This window comes from Chelonoidis abingdonii, chromosome 3 (genome assembly GCF_003597395.2).
Source record: "Chelonoidis abingdonii isolate Lonesome George chromosome 3, CheloAbing_2.0, whole genome shotgun sequence".
Classification (NCBI taxonomy): domain Eukaryota; kingdom Metazoa; phylum Chordata; order Testudines; family Testudinidae; genus Chelonoidis; species Chelonoidis abingdonii.
The window spans coordinates 139,142,745-139,163,123 of record NC_133771.1 but is presented as its reverse complement, the minus strand read 5'-3'; the positions used below and the strand labels follow the sequence as shown (position 1 = coordinate 139,163,123).

The following is a 20,379-nucleotide window of genomic DNA, read 5'->3' as shown; positions in this document are numbered from 1 at the left end:
GCCCCAATCAATCCAAAAACAATCTCTGGCTCAATCAGTATCATCGGTACCAAAGTTGTCTAAATCTGGTACCCACGGCATGCGCAGTATTGTACCAATGGAGCAAGTCAGGTTGCTCCATCCAATGACCCAACGGTCCCAGGCAAGAAAGCACTGGTACCACAGGGGTATGAAAAACATAGAAGGTCCGACCTGGGGAAGACTCCGTCAATATGGACGTCAACATCAGTACCACCTGTGGTACATCTGGCACCAACAGACCTTGCTATCTGAATCACATCTCTGACCTCATCAATACAAGCCTCTTGGCACGGACAACCACTGCTGGTACCGATGCCCTCTGCACCACCAGACTTCCAGTGCGTGATGGATCTTTTGGCGTCTGACGAACTGGACTCGCCTCTGCTTATTATCGGGGACCCAGTACCGAGTTCACCCAGAGCCTTGACTTGCCCTTGACCACCCTTGACTTACCATGCACCATCCTTTTTGTTGTTGCAGTCAGAAAGTGAGCAAGAGAACATGGTTTCCTGCCACTCTTCTCACTTGCCATATGGGACCCAGTTTCACTATGGACCTCAGGCATATCATCCCCCTGGTCCACAGCCTTCCTGGTTTGATCAGCTGTGGCACCAACCACCGGCCCCTTCCCATTGCAATGGCCACAATGTGATCTTTAGCAGGTTCAAAGACAACAGGTCTCCCTTACCTCTAGTGCAGGGGTTCTCAAGCTGGTGGTTGGGACCCCTCAGAGGGTAACAAGGTTATTATGTGGGGGGTCGTGAGCTGTCAGCCTCCACCCTAAAGCCTGCTTTGCCTCCAACATTTATAATGGTGTTAAATGTATAAAAATGTGTTTTTAATTTATAAGGCGGGTCACACACAGTGGCTTGCTATATGAGAGGGGTCACCAGTACAAAAGTTTGAGAACCACTGCTCTAGTGTGACCTACCAGCAATCGAGGAAACACCACTGAGCTGCTGCGTGGAAGGCTTTTGAACCTCCTGAACAGGCAAGGGAGGAACTGAAGGCTGAAGTTGAGCAGGAAGTTACTTCTCAAGCACACGTCTCATCATCACCACCAAATGAGACGGTGATACCTGTTCCATGATCTGTGGCAGATGATTTTAAACTGTTCCAGGACTTGGCACAGAGGATGGCAGAAACATTGCAAATACCTTTGCAAGAGATGAGTGAATAGCACTACAAGCTGGTGGACATTTTACATTCCTACACCTTCTGTGAAGTGGCCCTTCCTATTAATGAGGCACTAATGGACCCCGACAAGGTATATGGCAGGCCCCTGCATCTGTCCTGCTGACAAGAAATATTACGTGCCAGCAAAAGAGACAGAGTTTCTCTTCTCCCATCCACCTCCCAATTTGATCACTGTGGATGCTGTTAATTCTAAGGGCTGCCAACACCAGTTTAAATCCACCCCTTATGACCAGGACTGGAAGCGTCTAGACCTTTTTGGCAGGAAAGCATACTCCTCAGCCATCCTCCAGTTCCGCGTTGCAAACTATCAAGTCTTATTGGCAAAATATGACTATCAGAACTATGCAAAACTCAGGTTTGTTTTTATTGAGCAGCTCCCCAATTCTCATAAGGAGCAATTTAAAGTCATAGTCAATGAAGGCCAACTGGTGGCTAAGACATCTCTCGAGTCTACACTTGATGCATCTGACACAGTTGCATGTTCAGTCTCTACTGCCATTGTGATGAGATGGGCCTCATGGCTTCATCTGTCTGACTTCCCAAATGAAGTCCAATGGACTGTGGAGGACCTTCCTTTTGAAGGGACCAAGCTATTAGCCAAGAAGACCAACGCCTCCCTTCACAATTTAAAAGATCCCAGGGCCACTCTTCAAACCCTCAGGATCTATACACGTGGATACAAAAGACAATATAGTCCTCAGCCACCAATCAAGCCCCACTCATCACAATATTCATCTCAGTATTCAGCACAGAGATCATATGTATTCCAGATGAAGAAGCCCAGGTTACCCAGATGGAAGATGTCAGGATCACAGCCCACTTCCTCTCAACCCTCCACCTCAAAGCAACAATTTTAACGAATGGTTGAGGTCCCCATAGAACATTCTCCTTATTGTTATCTCACGCTGGAAAATCCCACCCATTCCTTCAGAAACCATCTCACCTCATTCCGCAGCACCTGGGAATGGATAATCTCCAACAAATGGGTGCTGCAGATCAGCCGTGATGGGATACTTCATCCATTTCACCTCCCTTCCCCCTACCAAACACCCTTCAGGGACCCTTCTCACAAGAGCCTGCTATGTCAAGAGAGAAACCATCTCCTAAGCGTAGGAACCAGAGAGCCAGTGCCCACAATTCTAAGAGGCAGAGACTTCTATTCTTGTTACTTCCAGTTACCAAAGGAAAAAGAGAGTTGGAGACCCATACTGGAACTCAGAGCACTCACAGACCTGCCTTTTCTGCAATTATTATTATTATTATTAATTCTACCATTTCCATCTAGTAATGAACCAATACCATTGAGAGGATTCTGTTTATTCCTAATGTAGTTACAAAACTCCTTATTGTTCTTAACTCTGCTGGTCAGAGATTTCTCCTTGTGTCATTTGTGTGTATGTAACCCAAAAGTCATACATATATGCTGTCCCACTGCATTGTAACATCATTCGAAGTAAATACTGCAGAATATTTTATAGGACATGGTGGAAAGGTGGGGTTGGTTTGTTTTTTATTTATTTATTTCAAACCTACTGATAGCTTATAGAATGCATTTTCCTTTTTCTGCTGACATTTTGAGAGTCATGATTTGGAACATACATGAAAAGTACTTGGACATAACCCTGTTGACTAAAACTAGAGGACGAGAGAGACAAATGTTTATATTGCTGGAGATTATTTTTTTCAGATTGTCTTCTCTTTTTCATGTGCTTTAATACCTTAGTTTTGTTGTTTAAAGTAATCTTTATATTTTAAATCTTGTGTTTATTTGTAGGTTTGTGTCGTACAAGTGAAATATTTGGAGCATCTGCTTTAGTTGTTGGCAGTCTTCATTATATAAATGATAAGCAATTTCAACATCTCAGTGTTTCTGCGGAACAGTGGCTTCCTCTTGTTGAGGTGGGTGGAAAAAGTATTTTAGCTGCTTACTTAAAAGGAGCACTGTACATATAAATTCATTCAAACTGATGCCCTCTAAGTCAGTGATCCCCAACCTTTCAGTGTGGTGGGTGCCGGACAACCAGCCACTGAAATGCCACCGAGAAGCAGCGTCATCGAGAAGCATTGCTGCTGAAATGCTGAGAAGCAGCGTCATCGAGAAGCATTGCTGCTGAAATGCCACCGAGAAGCAGTGTCATCGAGAAGTGTTGCCACTGAAATGCCACCGAGAAGCAGCGGCATTTCATCGGTGACGCTTCTTTGCGTTGCCGCTTCTCGGCGGCATTTCGGCAGCTGCTTGCCCGGCGGCTGTGCTCCTTGGTGGTGGGGCACTCCCTTGTCAGTAGGCGGGCACCCATAAATGCCCTGGTGGGCACCGCGTTGGGGACCACTGCTCTAAGTCAAGGGTCTCACTTTTTTCCCTCTCCTGAAAATTAACTGCTTTACCCATTTGGCCCAAGTACCTACTTCTCTGTTTTATGCTAGTATCAAAGTATTTTTGCATTAGCCTGCTGCTTTTGAAAACCCTTGTAGTGGTTTTTAAAAAGTTGGTATGTTGATTATTTTTTGTGTTAGTGAAACTGATTGTACTAGTTGCCTCTTGTTTTGTAACATACTCTGACTCTAGTGTTTTACAGCTGATGGTTGTACATTCACATTTAAAATTCTTTTGTAAAACTTAAGTGATGAGATTAATAACATTTAAATTTAAATCTTGTTTAGCCCATTTCTTTTAGTGACGATGAGAATAATTAATCACACGGTTTGCCTGAAACTAATTTACAAGGTAGATTTCAGAGCCTTTTCTATAGTTTATCAAAATCAGGGCATCTTGCTTCAGACTGTAGGTCTAACACTCAGCACTATATGCAAGTCTGTGGTTGTAAAGTCTTTTATATAGATATTAGAGCTGTCAATCGCATTTGGCTCAAACAATTAACTCAGAAAAATTAATCACAATTTAAAAAATTAATTGCAGTTTGAAAGGACTGTTAAACAATAGAATACCAATTGAAATGTATTAAATATTTTGGATGTTTTTCTACATTTTCATATATATTGTATTTGTTGTAACTGAAATCAAAGTGTATATTTTTTATTTCAGATATTTGCATTGTAAAAATGATAAACAAAAGAAATAGTATTTTTCAGTTCACTTCATACAAGTACTGTATGTAATCTTTGTCTTTGCGTGAAAGTGCAATTTACAAATGTAGATTTTTTTTTTGTTACATAACTGCACTCTAACAAAACATTGTAAAACTTCAGAGCCTACAAGTTCACTCAGTCCTACTTCTTGTTCAGCCAATCGCTAAGAAAACAACAGTCTGTTTACATTTACAGGAGAAATGCTGCCTGCTTCTTGTTTACAATGTCACCTGAAAGTGAGAACAGGTGTTGCATCAGGGCCGCTCAGAGGGGGGAGGGGGAAGTGGGGCAATTTGCCCGGGCCCGCAAGCCACTCCGGGTTTTTGGCGGCACTGCAGTGGCAGGCACCGCCAGGTAAGTACAAGCGGTGAGGGGGAAAAAAAAAGCCACGATCAGCGGCACTTTGGTGCTCTACTGCCGCCATTTCATTCTTGGCGCGAGGCCTTCCCTCCGAGAGGGACTGCCCAAAGACCCGGCCCTGCCCCAGACCCTCTGGGCGGCCCTAGTTTGCATGGCACTTTTGTAGCTGGCATTGAAGGTATTTACATGCCAGATATGCTAAACATTTGTATGCCCCTTCATGCTTTGGCCACCATTCCAGAAAACATCCTTCCATGCCGAATGTGCTTGTAAAAAAAAAAAAAAAAAAAAAAGTCAATTAAATTTGTGACTAAACTCCTTGGGGGGAATTTTATGTCCCTTGCTCTGTTTTACTGCATTCTACATATATATTCATGTTATAGCAGGTTGGACAATGACAGCATATGTTGTTTCTTTAAGAATACTTTCACTGCAGATTTACAAAATGCAGAGAAAGTACCCAATGTGAGATTTCTAAAGGTACAGCATTTGACCCAAGTTTAAGAATCTGAAGTGCCTTCCAAAATCTGATCAGGATGGGGTCTGGAGAATGTTTTCAGAAGTCTTAAAAGAGCAACACTCCGATGCGGAAACTACAGAACCCAAACCACCAAAGAAGAAAATCAGTCTTCTGTTGGGGCATCTCACTCAGATAATGAAAAGAACATGTCAATCTGCACTGCTTTGGCTTGTTGTCAAGCAGAACCCATCATCAGCATGGACGCATGTCCCTGGAATGGTGGTTGAAGCATGAAGGGACACATGAATCTTTAGCGCATCTGGCACATAAATATCTTGCAATGCCGGCTACAACCGTGCCATGAGAACACCCTTTCTCAGTTTCAGATGACATTATAAACAAGAAGCAGGCAGCATTATCTCCAGTAAATGTAACAAAACTTGTCTGTCTGAGCAATTGGCTGAACAAGAAGTGTAGGACTGGAGATTTGCAGACTCTACAATTTTACATTTTTATTTTTTGAATGCAGTTTTTTTGTACATAATTCTACATTTGTAAGTTCAACTTTCATGAATAAAGAGTTGCACTACAGTACTTGTATTAGGTGAATTGAAAAACCATATTTTTGGTTTGTTTTTTACAGTGCAAATACTGAAGTCAAAAATAAATATAAAGTGAGCACAGTACGCTGTATTCTGTGTTTAATTGAAATCAATATATTTGGAAATGTAGAAAACATCCAAAATATTTAAATAAATGGTATTCTATTATTGTTTAACAGTGCGATTAATCATGATTAATTGCGATTCATTTTTTTAATCACTTGACAGCCCTAATAGAGAGATCCATTTTCAAGTCAGCTTTGTATATTTCATAGTACTGAGTCTACTTACAATTAATCTCTGGAAAATTTTATTTCTGATGTCAGAGTAAATTCTCTGTATTTTCAGTTTTGTCATCCTTTAAATGGTTCTGTTTTCAGAATAATTACAAAAGCCATCCAGTACTTTTGCAATTACAGCTTGAGGTCTTCAAATCTCAATTTTGAGGATTTCAATAACTCAGTCATGGGTTCGGGGTTGTTATAAATGTGTATGGGCAGGGTTTTGTGGCCTGTCTTGTGCAGGAGGTCAGACTAGATGATCATATTGGTCCCTTCTGACCTATGAGTCTATGAACAGACCTGCATTTAAAAAACATTTTCTACACCCAGCCTATACAGAACACTACAGTAGTGATACATTTTACACTGCTTGTGAGACTTGGCTTCTGATATGTATCTGACACATTGAGATTATAAAGAGAGAAAGAAGGGAAAAAAAGAAATATTGGATTCCAAGGTCCCAGACAGAGATACCACACAAGCATATGCAGTAGAAAGAAAGCCCATATACACATCAGCTAAACACCAGAGTTCCAGAAAAGGATTCTAGGGTAAATACTAAATTTCCCATTTTGTTATATGCAAAAAGGATTTTTTCGTATATAGACAAGTTCATGAGGAAATAAATCTAAAGCTTTATATTTTGTTTGGTTTTGCTCTTCAAAATCATTAGGTTAGCACAGTTCTCAGGATATTTATTTAGCTGTCTGTCAAGATTAGAAAGAAGTATTTTCTATCAGTAGAACAGCATTATTTTTGCAGTGGCCTCTGCATATTCCCAGTTATGAGATGCGTTTCTCTACCCCCTAGTACTGCTAAACATTGGGAACCATCTAAAAAAGAAATATCCCTTGCAGCATGCCTTTTTGCAACTAGGATGACCAGACAGCAAGTGTGAACAGATTTATTTGGGCATAAGCTTTTGTGGGTTTTTTACCCACAAAAGCTTATGGCCAAATAAATGTTCGTCTTTAAGGTGCCACCCAACTTCTTGTTTTTGTGGATACAGACTAAAACTGCTACCCATCTGATACTCAGTCCATGCAATTTCAAGACACTGTTCTTTAGTAGAGGTTTCCAGATCACATTCCTGTTTTGGTAGAGCTGTCCTGCAGTCATTTTTTATGTGGGACTCCTTGTATCAGTCTGTAAGCAAACAGACTGCTCGTTTTTGTTAGGCACTTGATCTGCAGTAACACTCTCATATGATATAATCATGTATGGATCCAGTAAAACTTATGATCTGTGTTATACAAATTTCTGTGAAGCCCAGAGCCCTAGTGTATTTCTGTATACTACCAATTACTAGTCTGAAAAAAAAATCTTAAAATTAATTAGAATTTTTTTTTTCTTCTGTAGAATGTTCTATTCTCAACTTTAGACATGTGTAAAAGTTTTTTGTGGCAATATTTTTATATACAAAATATTTAAATATTTGTATATTTCCCCTCTATTCTTAACATGCAGGTGAAACCATATCAGCTTGTTAATTATTTACAGCAGAAGAAAACTGAAGGCTACACTATCATAGGTGTGGAGCAAACTGCTAAAAGTTCTGACTTGACTGAATATTGCTTTCCAGAGAAATCCTTATTATTGCTGGGGTAAGTTACAAACAACCTGTATGTGTAGTTTCCATACTGTGGTCCATCAAGCCATCCTTCCTGATGAGCAGCAGTTTAATGATTTGAAAATGAAGCAATGTTGGTGGAAGGAAAGAAGAGAGATGATATATAACAGTATTTCTCTTCGTTTGGTATAAAAGGTTTAAAATATAGAACCCCATAGATCAAATATCTTTGTTTGTAAAGAGGGCTTTATAACTGTGGTCTCCGTGGCTCACCTCAAAGCATCACACCATGGCACTATTCCTTGGCTAGGTCTTCTGGATGGAACTTTAGAGCCCAATAATACTAATCCATTTTCTCAGTCACAGGAATCACTGCAGAGCAAAGAGTGCCCTCATCTCTCATGAGCTGAATACAGTGTTAATGTAGAGCTTCATAGACGTTGCCTTGCCAATTAGCTAAAGTTAAATCCAGTAATAAATCTCTCACATGACAGTATAGTAATAAATGCCTTGAGTCTCTTTTGTAATGTGACAGCCTCTCTTTCACTCACCCTCCTTTTCCACACCTTTGTTTTCCAGTTATATTGCACACTTTAGTTTATCCATTTTATCTTCAGCATAGCTATGTGGTGTTGTTTTCAGTGACCTCATTCAGAAGGGGGTACAGTCTGTATCAGCAGTGCTTACTGAGGTGCTGTCACTAGAAGTAGCAGACCTGGATACCTATGGATCAGTGTGGGAATATTTAAGAGTGTCACAAGTATTAGTGATTGGATATCCCCTAGCTGGCCTATCCCTGGAAACAAATGTCAGACTCAGACTTTCTATTTCTGCGTAAAAGTAAAGAAATTGATCCTTTGCTTTTTTTGCTTTCATTTCTGCACTAATGGGGAATTAGTAATATAATCAGTAATTGTTATATGTGAAGCATCCCTTCTATTGAGTGTGCTATTGTAATTTCAGCATCTTCCATTTCTGAGGGATTTAAGTTTTTGTGACAAAGTAACTAATAGCATTGGCTAAGGATACAGGAAGAGATTAGTGCAACCTTTGCTACAGTTCTATTAAACTTCAGTCTTGATCTGCAACATTTGTGCTGTATCAGCAGGCCTCGTTTTCTGTGATTTAAAAAAACCAAAATGAAGGGCTGAACTTTAGTTTTCCCTAACCACACTATCTGTATATAGGTATCAGGTGGACGCAGTGTTTTAATGATATATTTACATTTGCAAGCAAATTAAAAGCTTACCATGAACGTGAAACTTTTTCCTTGCCAAACTCAGTGACTTGGTCTTTAGGGGTGATTTTTAAAGTTTTTGGCATCTTTTCATACCTTTAATTACATCTGGAGGCTGAAGTGAAATTTGAGATGCATTAAAACATGAACTCCTGTAGGCCACTGAGTAACCTCTATATGCCAGAAGCAGTTTATTGGAGTATGTTTAGCTATGTAAATTTAAAGCACATTCAAAAATCAGCCACAAGAGCAGGGAGGTTGCGCACATTGAATAAGGAATACTGGTACTGTCAATAAAATTTAGTTAAAATAAAAATATATATTAACTATTTTCACAAAATGTAAAAACTAAAGATTCTCTGTAAAAATGCAAATTCTGTGTTTTCCTATGGCAAAAAGATTAATCTAGGATCCTTGTACATCAGTCTCATGTTTGAGATGTGGAAAATATCTATTAGGATAAGACCGTTTTATATTTTGGTTAAGTCACAACCAAAATGAACCAATCTGAGTTTTTCTTAAAGCAAAAAGATAGTGGACTAAACTACTACACTATCTAGTTTCCATTGTCTTCAGTGTTTCTGTAACATTTGCTTCTAAAGCAAGACACTAGTTTTAATATTTTGTAAGTTTCCAGTTACAATGCTATGGAATTTTTAGGTTTACTTTTTTTGTGCTCATCAGTTACATGTATGAAGAAGTAAGCATCAGCTGCATGGATAAGAAACTTTTATCCCATGATGGGTGGAGCTGGCAGCAACTAGTGGTGTTTGCTACTGTAGCAAATTTCTTGTTTTTTCTGTTGTAGGACACATGGGTTTCTCCAGACAGGTGCATACTGGAGACAGCATGAAGCGATATTTCTTCTATTCCTTCTTTATCCATAGGATAAAAGATGATTTAAAATCTTTTTAATTTCCTCCTTATTAGAAATGAACATGAGGGAATCCCAGCAAACCTGATTCAGCATCTGGATGTTTGTGTGGAAATTCCTCAGCAGGGTATCATTCGATCACTGAATGTTCATGTAAGTGGAGCACTGCTGATTTGGGAATATACAAGGCAACAACTGATCAAGCAAAAACAACTGAAATAACTGCAAGAGTCTTGTGCCTTATTTGTAATGCAGCTGGATGGCTTTTTATGGTGCTGTAAAATGTTTTTAAACACATGAAATAATTACAGACTCAAGGTGAATGACAGTTTTTAAATTTTGCATGTTATATAATGGTATTATGTAGTACAAAAATTGTTTTTAAATGCCTTAACGTATTATCTGATTGTATACAACTGTTTTATTCGTAATAAATCTTGTTTGTATAGTGCTTACATATGTGTCTCTCTCTTATTGCAGTGGAAGCAACCAGAGTTAATGGACTCTTATCCCCTCAAACACACAACTCACTGACATTTAACTTTCAGACAGTGTATTTCAAAATGTAGGGTTTTTACTATAGCAGTCATTCTGGTCACAACAGCTGTAGCTGAGATTAAAAGGGACTTTTACATCAGGAAATGGGGAAATGGTTTAGGAGTATGGGATAAGTCATGTCTATAAGTATGTTAGTGAACATTTTTAAAACAGGTTTTAAACACCTAAACAATGTTTGCTGATCCCAGTAAACTCTATGCTTGGTAATTTATCAGGGTGAATTGTTCAGGTGTAGGGCCCTGTCCTAATGCACAATGTTTTCTTAATCCTTTTCCCGTGACAATTTGGAAAATGCTGTTATTAAAGCAGCTGCTATTTTGCCTAAGGACTACCCCACAAACCTTTACTGGAGCAAATCCATTGTGAATAATACAGGAGTTGGTTATATCACTGCCACCAAATTATACAAACAGGGACATAAGAAATCATACCTGTAGCACTGTATTTTTCACAAATACAGTGGGCAGGGATAGCTCAGTAGTTTGAGCATTGGTCTGCTAAACCCAGGGGTGTGAGCTCAATCCTGACCGGGGCCAATGGGGGAAACTGTCAGGGACAGTACTTGATCCTGCTAGTGAAGGCAGGGGGCTGGATTCAATGACCTTTCAAGGTCCCTTCCAGCTCTGAGATAGGTATATCTCCATATTAAAAAAAAACAAACCATACTAATGATTGAGAAATTGTTCACCTACAAATCTCAACTATAATTGTGCAGATGTTTATAAAAAATATATAAATGAAGACCAACTACATAAGAAAGAGATGCAGTTGTTATTTATACCTCTTGATCTTTATCTAAAATCTTGCCATACAGCAACAGCTGAAATTAATTTTTGATTCACAAAAATTTTTCAACAAATTAGCATAGAGTGTACCTGCTCACTTACACTGACACATTATCCTCATAGAGAAGAAAGGAAGATGCAGGAGCTTTTTAGAAAAGTTACCTCACGTGCATAGAAAAAATTGTCAAGTTTGAAAACAGTTCAATAGTCTCCCTAAAATATAAATTTATAATTAGTGCATTAATTTCTGGGAAACACTGCTTTTCATCCTAGTTACACGATAAATAATTCAGGTATAGGAAAAATTATATACCATATTTCTTTGATACACACACTTAGTCACTGTCTTTTTCGTTTAATTACTGTTCTCGCATAAAAGCGAGACATTGCAACAAGGAAAGCAGCATGAATTTCTAGCGATACAGTACAGGTTACCAGTTGGGTTTAACTCAAGGAGTTCTTGTCCTATTTCAGTACTTCTCTTCCGTAAGATTATTTTCATTGATTGTGTTTCAATAAATTGATGCGTAGCTATGACTTTTCAGTAGTTCCAGGAGGCTGATATTCTCCTGCTTGAAGCTGTTCTTTGTATTTTAAAAAGTCTCTTCTTTTGTCAAAGTATTTTACCTGTTTTAAAGAGAGATCACTTCATGTACATCAAAGCAAACTGGGGTAGTATGGGACTCCAACATGAAAAGTTCTTATTCACACATCAGCTAACAGGACTGCGGAAAGAACAGTCTTTGAGCATTATTTAAATATACACACTTGACCAAGTTGATACTGAAAAGTTGTGTACGTTAATGGTTTAGAATGTGAACTCAGTCATTGGAGCAGAAAAAATGGGATGTAGCACATAGTTACATTGGTCTCAAGGTGCCATGCAATTGCAAGCCCTGCCACTATTACATGAGCGTTCTCCCCTTGAGATCAGTGTTTTCACTTATGCAATATTATCCATTAATTTCCCTGTTTATGGGAGTTGACAGGACATTTCCCAAATACCTTGCCAATGGTATAGCACCACAACTTAAGAGTGAAATCTACTTCACCAATTATCTGACTAGGCAGTCTTCTGGATTTAATACACACACTTTTGTTTTTTCAATACACCACTCCATGAAACAAATACCCTATCTTTAAGAGGATCTACAATAGTAATGCTTTGCTCGCTGTGCAGCAGAAGGTAACTATTTGTTGGGCATTGCTTATGAGTTTGCCAGTGTACAAATATTCTGGATAGACAACTGGAAAGATTAAAGGGAAGCAGTGTCTGTTAAATGAAAAACCAAAAAATATCACTGTAAGGTATGGCATTATGAATAATGCAGATTGCAGCATTACTTGAGAATGCTTATGAACTAATTTATTTGCAGAAGAAATTAATTTTTGATACACAACTGTCAGGTTGCATCTTATGACTGGTGAAAAGCTATTAGCACTCACCCATTGCTGTGGACACCTAGATTCAAAAGAACATCTAAGCTTCTGACACCTAGATGCATCTTCCATATTTTCATCTAAGCATTTCCAGTATTCATCCTTGGCTCCCCAGCAAGCCTTCCTTTCCTCCATTGATGGTGCTGACATTTTTATTACTGGCAAAATAAAATAAATTTGTAAATGTCTTGTCCCCTTTAAACACTGATCTGCCTATTGCCTCAAGTTTATGAGCACACACAAATACTGCACTGGTTAGTGAAAAAGGTCCACGAACTGGCAAGAAGTGAGACTTTATTTCTAATGGCTTCCATAACCTCGAGTGTGTCACGTGATCTCGTGCCACAGTAAACTGCGGACAACTAAATCAAATGAATCATATTGCTGATAGGCAGCTGCTGTACATCTGAGAAGCTTAACCCTACAAGACGTTATCGTCACCAACATTTAATTTTCGAAAGAGGGCAGGTGCTTCACATCAGCCTTCCACTTACAGGAGCCAGAAAGGGTCCGCACGTTAAAAAAATACCAACGCCAGCTACAAATCTGGGTATATGCTCCCTTCAAAAGAGCAAAAGGAAACGCTCAACTACACTTGAAGTCAGGGTAGGGCTATGACAACGCTGCCCTAAGGCTCCACCTCTCCTGGCCCGTTACAGTTTAATAACAGGAATCTCAAGTTATTTCCCCAGGCCCCAAACAGATACAAACTCTGGTCGGGTGGTGAAAACTAAGCGCCTGCGCAGCGAAACCTCCACTCCCGTGAGGGGGGGCTGAAGGCGCCCCCCACCCGGGAGAGCAGCAGGGAGCCCCCGGGTGCCGCGGGCAGGGGCCTGCCGGATGTACTCGGGGCTCAGAGCGTCTCCCCGCCCCACAGGGTGGCTTGGGCCGCCGCACGCCCGAAGGCCGGTCCCGTCTGCTCCGGCAGAGCCGGAAGCCGGGATCCTGGCGTCTGTCCCAGGCACCTGCCCCACTCACCCGCCTCGTCCCTCAGGCAGCCGCACTAGGGGAGGCTGTGACCTCGGACCGGACACAGATCTAGAGAGCCGGAAGTGACGGCAGCTAAGACAACACATGGGGGGGGACCGAGATGTTTTGTGCGCATGCGCAATGCTGCGGGAACTGCCATTTTCGCGTTGCTAGGAGACGCTCCGTGGCCTAGTAGTGCCGCCGCTTCTTGTTACTCTCGCTGCCGCGCCGCAGCGTTAGGCAGGGGATGCTGCAGTAGTGCGGGGGCGCCCCCGAGGGTTCTCGGTGCGGGGCGCGGCTGGAGCGGGACCGGTCTGGCCCAGGCACAAATATCCTGGTTCTGAGGGGAGGGGGCGGCGCCCGAGCAAAGTTGGCTCTGCGGGCTCCCAAGCTCCCGTCTGTGTCCCCGCGTGGTCAGGCGGGGGCTGGGAGTCAGGCAAAGCCCCGCTGGCGCATAGCCGAGTCCTGCCCCGGGCGGCAGCCCCAGCAGAGGGGCGAGGTGCTTGGTCTGTGAGGGGAGGTTGTACCCCGCCGGGCTGAAGTGTGAATCTTGAACGTGGCTTTGTTGCAGGCACAGAGGGTGCCTGAGGCAAGCAACAGTGGTCCGTGCCCAGCTGCTTAGCGCCAATAAACACACTGGGGTGGAGAAGCAAGCAAAGTTTATTTGCGATCTCAAAGCGGTGCTGGGAAACTTAGCATGCCTCAGATCCAGCACACCTACACAAGCGGCTTTTCCATTTTTATAAGTTTTTTTCTCTTTCTTCTTTCTCCTCCCCTCCCTGTAGCAGTTATGTAAGTGCAGGTGCATTAAGTAATCTTGGCTGTGGCAGCTCGTCAGTAAGTTTTCCTTCTGCAAGTTATCTTGTCCTGCTAAAGGTGCACAGGCATCATTATTTCTGCTTTAGACCAGTTAGAACTGTTGCAACTGATAACGGCTGTTACAAACACGTTTCAACCTCGCTTGGTGTTTTACATACAGCATGGAGAGTACTCAACCCCTCATATAGCGCACATGCTGCTGCTAGCCTGTTACCCTGAAAGAGCGAGTACCCGGACAACAAGGCGACACATCCCAGTAGGGAACACTGCAGCAATTTAGCTTAGTCCCAGCTGACAAAAGCATTTGTGATGGGACTTTCAAAGAGCCCGACTAGCATCCAGCTACAGATACCAGTTCTTACGTGGCTCAGTTACTAGTTTTTTCCCAATGTGGCATCATAATCACATATACAATGTGTTAGTGAATCATTTCATTGGCTAGATAAAGAAATTCGTTGCCGATTCCCTTCTCAGCAAGAGGACTCAGAAGGAGTAAACTCTTGTCAATAGAGCTTAGGAGCCGTTTCAGGCTCACAAAAGGAAGGGATTCTGTTCCAGTATCTTTTTCCAAAATGAAGGGGATTGGTAGACCCATTTTGGATGTCAGATACCTAAGTTTCAACATCAAGATCAGGATAACACCCTGGCATGTTTAATCCATCCTAAACTAAGGTGACTGATTGAAGTCTTGATTTGAAGGATTCTGCTTTCATACAGATAGTTCGCCTAAGGCCCGAGTTCTGCTCTTTACAGGTGGGCAAAAATTATCAGTAGATGAATTCTCCTTTGTTCTTGGCAACACAAAGTTTTCACCTAAGGAGCTCTCCGTGGTAAACAGATACCCGAGTCACAGGGCAGCTAGTTTTTCCTTAGCTGCTGACTGACTTGTCTCATGGGCGCTAATAATTTTGGGAAATTCAAGTATCAGTTCTGTATAGCTCTTCTGCACGGATTAGGGACTTCAGTAAATAGAAACGTCATTTAATCCAATAATATAGATTTTAAGTGTGAGAGACCTGGAATTGGCCAATAGCATACAATCCCCCAAGAGAGGGACGTCATACTAACTGTTGCTGAGGCTAGACGAGCAGTTGTTCATCTTTAAGGCCAACAGGCTCTGACTGATTGACCCTTCCAAGCTCATTTGGTGCTGCAGGCATGAGATAGACAGTCTAACCACATCTGAACGAGAAACTAGAAACAATTCATTCTCAGAGATCCTAGCATGGACTCCACTAGTGGAAACAAGAGATATGTGTGTGGGGTGACCTTGCCTTCCTACTCATAAACTAGCGAGTTAAGATGCTTTCCTATTGGTGGGTAGCACAGCTGACACTTACTGCTGGTAGCTCTTGGACAGCACCTATTGTTACTGGTCTACACTGAATTTTTATGCAACTGGGTTTATTATTAGATAAAACAGTAAAAGGTGACAGACTCAAACAGATATAAAAAAAGGATGTCTTGGCATGTTTTAATTAATTTCTTAGGGTAATTCTTTCTTAAAATTAAACAGAAGAATAAATGATTATGTATGCCTGAGTAAGAGAAAGAAGAGTGGACAATTCAGAACACTGAGATGTGCAAAAGAATTTAGTGGGTGAAAAATGAGTCAAGATTCATACTCACTAACAAGGGGTCTGAAAACAGTTAAATTAGGTCTTAATTTTTTAATATGTTCAGAATATTTTTAAAACTAAGCTATATAATTAAGACCATATATGATGTATATCATAAATTGAGATGAGATTTGTTCATTATCAGATGATATGTAGTATTCAGCAAAGTAGTGTGAGTAACATTCACATAGAGCTGTGATATCTGATTCCTTCAGAACAGAGTAAGACCAACATAGGCTTCCTTAGTTAATCAAATTAAATTTGTTTTGCTTTTAGATGCGGAGAAGAGAGGATTGTGTAACAGCTATGGAAAAGGTGCCATTACTTCGACGTTTCAACAAGAGCAGTTCCTGCAGTCATTACACGTTAATGGCTCTTCTCATTGCATACTGAAATTCTGTTACATTTCCAAGCAGATCAATTCTGTATATAGGAACAGAGAATATGTTCTGCCGCTGCTTCAGCCTGAAAGGTAAAAGGTCTTTCAGAGCCGGGAGCAGGTTAGGTGCGTGGCAGTTCATCTACAGAGAGCTTCCAGACATCTCCCATGTCAATATGCCAACTGCTATAGGGGGTCGACTTTGCTTTTCAAGGTGCAACATTGTTCACACTTTAACACAGTGATCAACAGAAGATTCCCTGTTTTAGCACCGTGGCCAATTAGAAATCAGGAAGTGGGCCGCATTAGCCGTTGCTGATGAGTTATAAGCTGAGTTTTTAATCAGGATACTACTGGTTTTACTTACAGCTGGTAAAGGCATTGTTGGGGAAGAGGGTTTGGGGCAATAGATCAGAAACAAGATTCTAGAGCATAATTCAGCTATATAAGAGGTTGTGGATCAGGAATTGGATGTTCAGTATGCCTGAGGGAGGTACATTTAAAGCTACACAAAAAATTAAGAAGGTGATCTTAAGCGACTCACATGGGCTGTATATGACATGGAAGGATGCTATTGAAATGAAAAGTAGTCGTATACTAGTTCTCTAGAAGTGAATCGGGATGGTCTGAAATTCCTTTTTAACTCCAGCCTGACTTGGCATTGGACTATTGCTTCAGATGCAAACTTCAGACTATTCCTTCTGTCATACAATTCGGCCAATGATATACAGGTGGTTTCACTAAGAGGTATTGCTGAAATCAAAGATAATGTTACCAAATGTTCCAAAAACCAGTGTGGAGTTTACATTAGAACGCGCGATCATGCTACAGGTTTCATCCAATTCCAAATCAACGGAAAGGGAGATGTCATAGATATCAGAGAGAGGTTGCTTAAACAGTGGTTTGGCAAAAAAAATGATTTTTGCAACGTAAAGGATGGAATTCAAAAACATTCTGAGGGGGGATTTTTAAAAACGGATTGCTGGAGACATTGTATAACTACTTGTGTCTCCATATGTGCCCTGAAAATGGGTCAGAGCAGGGAAAATACAGCCCAAATTTATGATCTGCAAAACTAAGAGTAAGGGAACTAGCTCACTGGGGTCAGCGTGTTAGGCGCTAGTTTGAGTAATAGCAGTAGATGAAAGGGCCAGACAAGTCGGCAGTCAATAACATCCCAAGCCTGGAAAGATTCCTGAAGTGGGTTGACTAAAAGAATCCTGCTAGAAGCAGGGGAGAAAAAGGGGTATAGATTGTCCGCAGGACTAGACTTCGCGATCGCCTTAAAGCTGAAATGGAAAGGATACTGGTTTTTATACCCCTAAACTGTGGGTCGTGATGGATAAATAGCTAATGAGATCCAATGGTGATGCTGTAGCCCAAAATCTCTGGCTACACTCCTGGTATGCATCAGGGGCACTCGCAGTATGTAACAGGGTCTTTTGCCTTAATTTGCACTGGAACTTGCGCTGGATGTGCTGTGTCGTTGGGCCACGTATTAGAAGATGCTGATAAATGGGAATTTAGAAGATAGACATGAGAATTAATAAAGGGAAAACAGTGTAGATTTGAGGAGTGAATCTATTTATCTAACAAGGAAGATAAGGGTTGAGTTGTTATAGTCTGTAAGTTCTTACATAGGAAAAATAGTTTAATTAAGGGCTTTAGTAGAAGAAAGGGAAGGGTGAAAATGATCCAAGGCTGGATGTCTACACATTAATAGTCTCATTGCTCGATGGCCCACAAGCCAGTAAGCTGATAGATCCACTTGCAGGTGTTTTTATTGCAGGGTGGACATACCTAAGAGGGTCCGCTGAGATGGCATGGTAAATGTTTTGGTTATGGGAATTCCTTGTTATTGCTAAGTTAAATAGTTATACATGAAACAAAAGAAACTGAAGAAGAATGGGCACCATGTATAATGTAATGAATATTGAATATCAGCAGTCAGATAATTTTTACTTACTTTCAAACAGGTTCAGTGGTTGCACTCTGTTGATTTACTTCATTCTGGAGCAGCACAAAAGCCATAAAATAGGGCATTAACTGGTTTCAGTGCTTTGTTTTGCAAGGCAGGGAAATAACACAGGCTCAGCTGATCATAGATTGATACGTATGTAAATCCAACACTTACCTCAAGGATATCTGGGACATTTCTGGAGATGATCCATTTTTTCACACTGCAGTAAGCTAAAGTAAATGAACCAAAAAGCTTTGATATTGTTAAATTGGGTATGTCACAAAGTCTTCTGGGATTCAACCAGGATTCTCTGTTTTCCAAAACATATCTTTTAACTAGTTGATATGAGTAATCTACTTTCTATGTATGGGCACATTTTCAAAAGAAGAGACAGAAGAGGCATGCTTAGAATTTTAGCAGTAGCGCAAGAAAAAATTATCACAATATAATGTTATGAGTGATGAATTTGTAAGATAACTAATAAGACAAATAAGACTCTTTTTTCTGTTATTAAATTGACAACGATTGCAAAATCTCCAGTGTCATTCACAAATATAAATTTGCAAATTTTACAGTGAGTAAGTTGTGGTCTGGGAGGGTCCTAAAGGTTCATAAAATAGTCTAACTGTGGGCAGTTTTCTATTGTTGCTGATAATTTACGATGTAAGTACACGGTTGTGTTGTTCCTTGATGGATGAGCAAAGTAACTGCAATATCAAAAACGGTGAATGTTAAAATTCGAGAATGACAGACTGATAATTTGCTACATAAAAGAGTCCTGGTAATTGAACCGTAAATCACTTCTTAAATGTTTCATGCATAATAACTTTAATTCGGCAAATTTTGATATAAAAGAGTGAAAACATTGCTCCTTTATTAGATCAGCTATAATATCACATTTTACTCACCTTAATAATATAATAAATCTTTGAGGATTTTTTGTGCTCTATAAGGATCTTAATTCCTTTAGCCACTGTAATAAACGTACACACTGCTGTGGTTAAAAACAAAAAAAAATAAGTTCCAGCCCACCCCCTAATTCCCAACTTGATTGTTTTAATAAAAATTGGGCTCAAGGAAATAAATTTAACGAAACTATGGGGGATTTTTTAAGCATTCAATGAGAAAATGTGGGATTAAGGGGAAAAAAAGGAGCCCCGCAGAGGGGGGGCCAAGTTTTTTCCCCCACCCCCCCCATGGGGGCCCTTCACAAAACACAAACATGGCAAGTTGTTAGTGGTCAAATCTTATCCCCCATGGGGTGTGTTTTTATACAAGGGAAAATCAAAATGAAGTAAAAACGAAAAATCAGTCAAGCTTCTTCCTTGACTTGTGCTTAAAGGAGTTCTCAGGACTGCTGACAGGTCCTCGTCCTTCTAGAGACTCAATCCCAATGCTTTTCTCTCAGGCACTCACGAGGTATCAACACCTATGGAACGTTATACAGCAGCAACTACGTGTCGGTAATGTTTCAAAAAACACTGTTTCGCTTTGTATTGTTTACATAAAATATCAATTAACAGTGTTAAGCAAAAAAGATTGGTGTTCATATTGGTAATGAACTTTATTTATTATTTTTTAGTTTTGGCTGCTGAACTCAAGACTTGAGATCTTTTTAATGCTAACATGGCACATTAGATTTGATTTAATATCTGTTGTTTTACAGGCCTGCTTTCCTGTAGTAATCTAGTTTCGAGCTGCTCTGGGAAACTTACCTGATGAGTACAATGACGTGAAGGGGTGACAGACAGCAAAGTTGGGGAAGCGGAAGGGGTGCAGGGGGAACAGTGCTAATATAAACCAAAAATCAGGACTTATCCTAAAAATAGGGAGATCTGGTCACATCCTAGTGTGAAAGACCAAAGATCAGCCTCGCATGCAGTGCACTTTTGGCTGGTCAGATTGGCAGGATCAGGTGTACAAGGTTGGAAGTGGTGCTACAGATGCAGGGAGAGGAGTGATCATGAGTAACAAAGCTGTTGTATCATGAAGCAGAAGCCTAAGTACTCGGGAGGGGAAGGACAAGGTAAGAGCTTCCTGGTTTAGGCTAGCAAAAAGTAGTCCCGTTTGAACTTTAATGCCAAAGGCAGGTGTAGCGTTAAGTTGCAACAGTTCTAACGGTTAAAGCAGAAATAATGATGCTTGCACCTTTACAGAAGGA

The 20,379-nt window shown here is 40.6% G+C and overlaps 2 protein-coding genes across 3 annotated transcripts in view; one reads left to right on the top strand and one right to left on the bottom strand.

The window, feature by feature from the left end:
- TARBP1 (tRNA guanosine 2 -O-methyltransferase TARBP1) overlaps positions 1–10,144 on the top strand; it is a 118,210-nt gene extending 108,066 nt beyond the window's left edge. Inside the window, 3 exon segments of the mRNA XM_075064163.1 lie at positions 2,993–3,117; positions 7,476–7,612; positions 9,746–10,144. Coding sequence (XP_074920264.1) covers positions 2,993–3,117; positions 7,476–7,612; positions 9,746–9,911 — 428 coding nt within the window. The 3' untranslated portion in view covers positions 9,912–10,144.
- On the bottom strand, positions 8,983–13,402 carry COA6 (cytochrome c oxidase assembly factor 6). 2 transcript variants are annotated; one of them, XM_032774994.2, is made up of 3 exons: positions 13,184–13,402; positions 12,479–12,630; positions 8,983–11,659 (listed from the first exon to the last, which is right to left on the bottom strand). In XM_032774994.2, the coding sequence occupies exons 2-3, from the start codon at positions 12,620–12,622 to the stop codon at positions 11,564–11,566; spliced, it is 240 nt and encodes a 79-aa protein (XP_032630885.1). In that variant the 5' UTR covers positions 12,623–12,630; positions 13,184–13,402; the 3' UTR covers positions 8,983–11,563. The 2 variants fall into 2 exon arrangements, with proteins under 2 accessions (XP_032630885.1, XP_032630884.1); XM_032774993.2 differs by lacking the exon at positions 13,184–13,402 and having other exon boundaries at positions 12,479–13,139.
- Positions 13,403–20,379: the final 6,977 nt, after the last annotated feature.

Excerpts from the sequence above, each read along its gene's own strand:
- COA6 (XM_032774994.2), bottom strand. The coding sequence starts at position 12,622 with ATGTCAGCACCATCAATGGAGGAAAGGAAGGCTTGCTGGGGAGCCAAG. Across the intron at positions 11,660-12,478 it reads CTAGGTGTCCACAGCAATGG|GTAAAATACTTTGACAAAAG; the intron begins GTGAGTGCTAAT and ends TCTTTAAAACAG.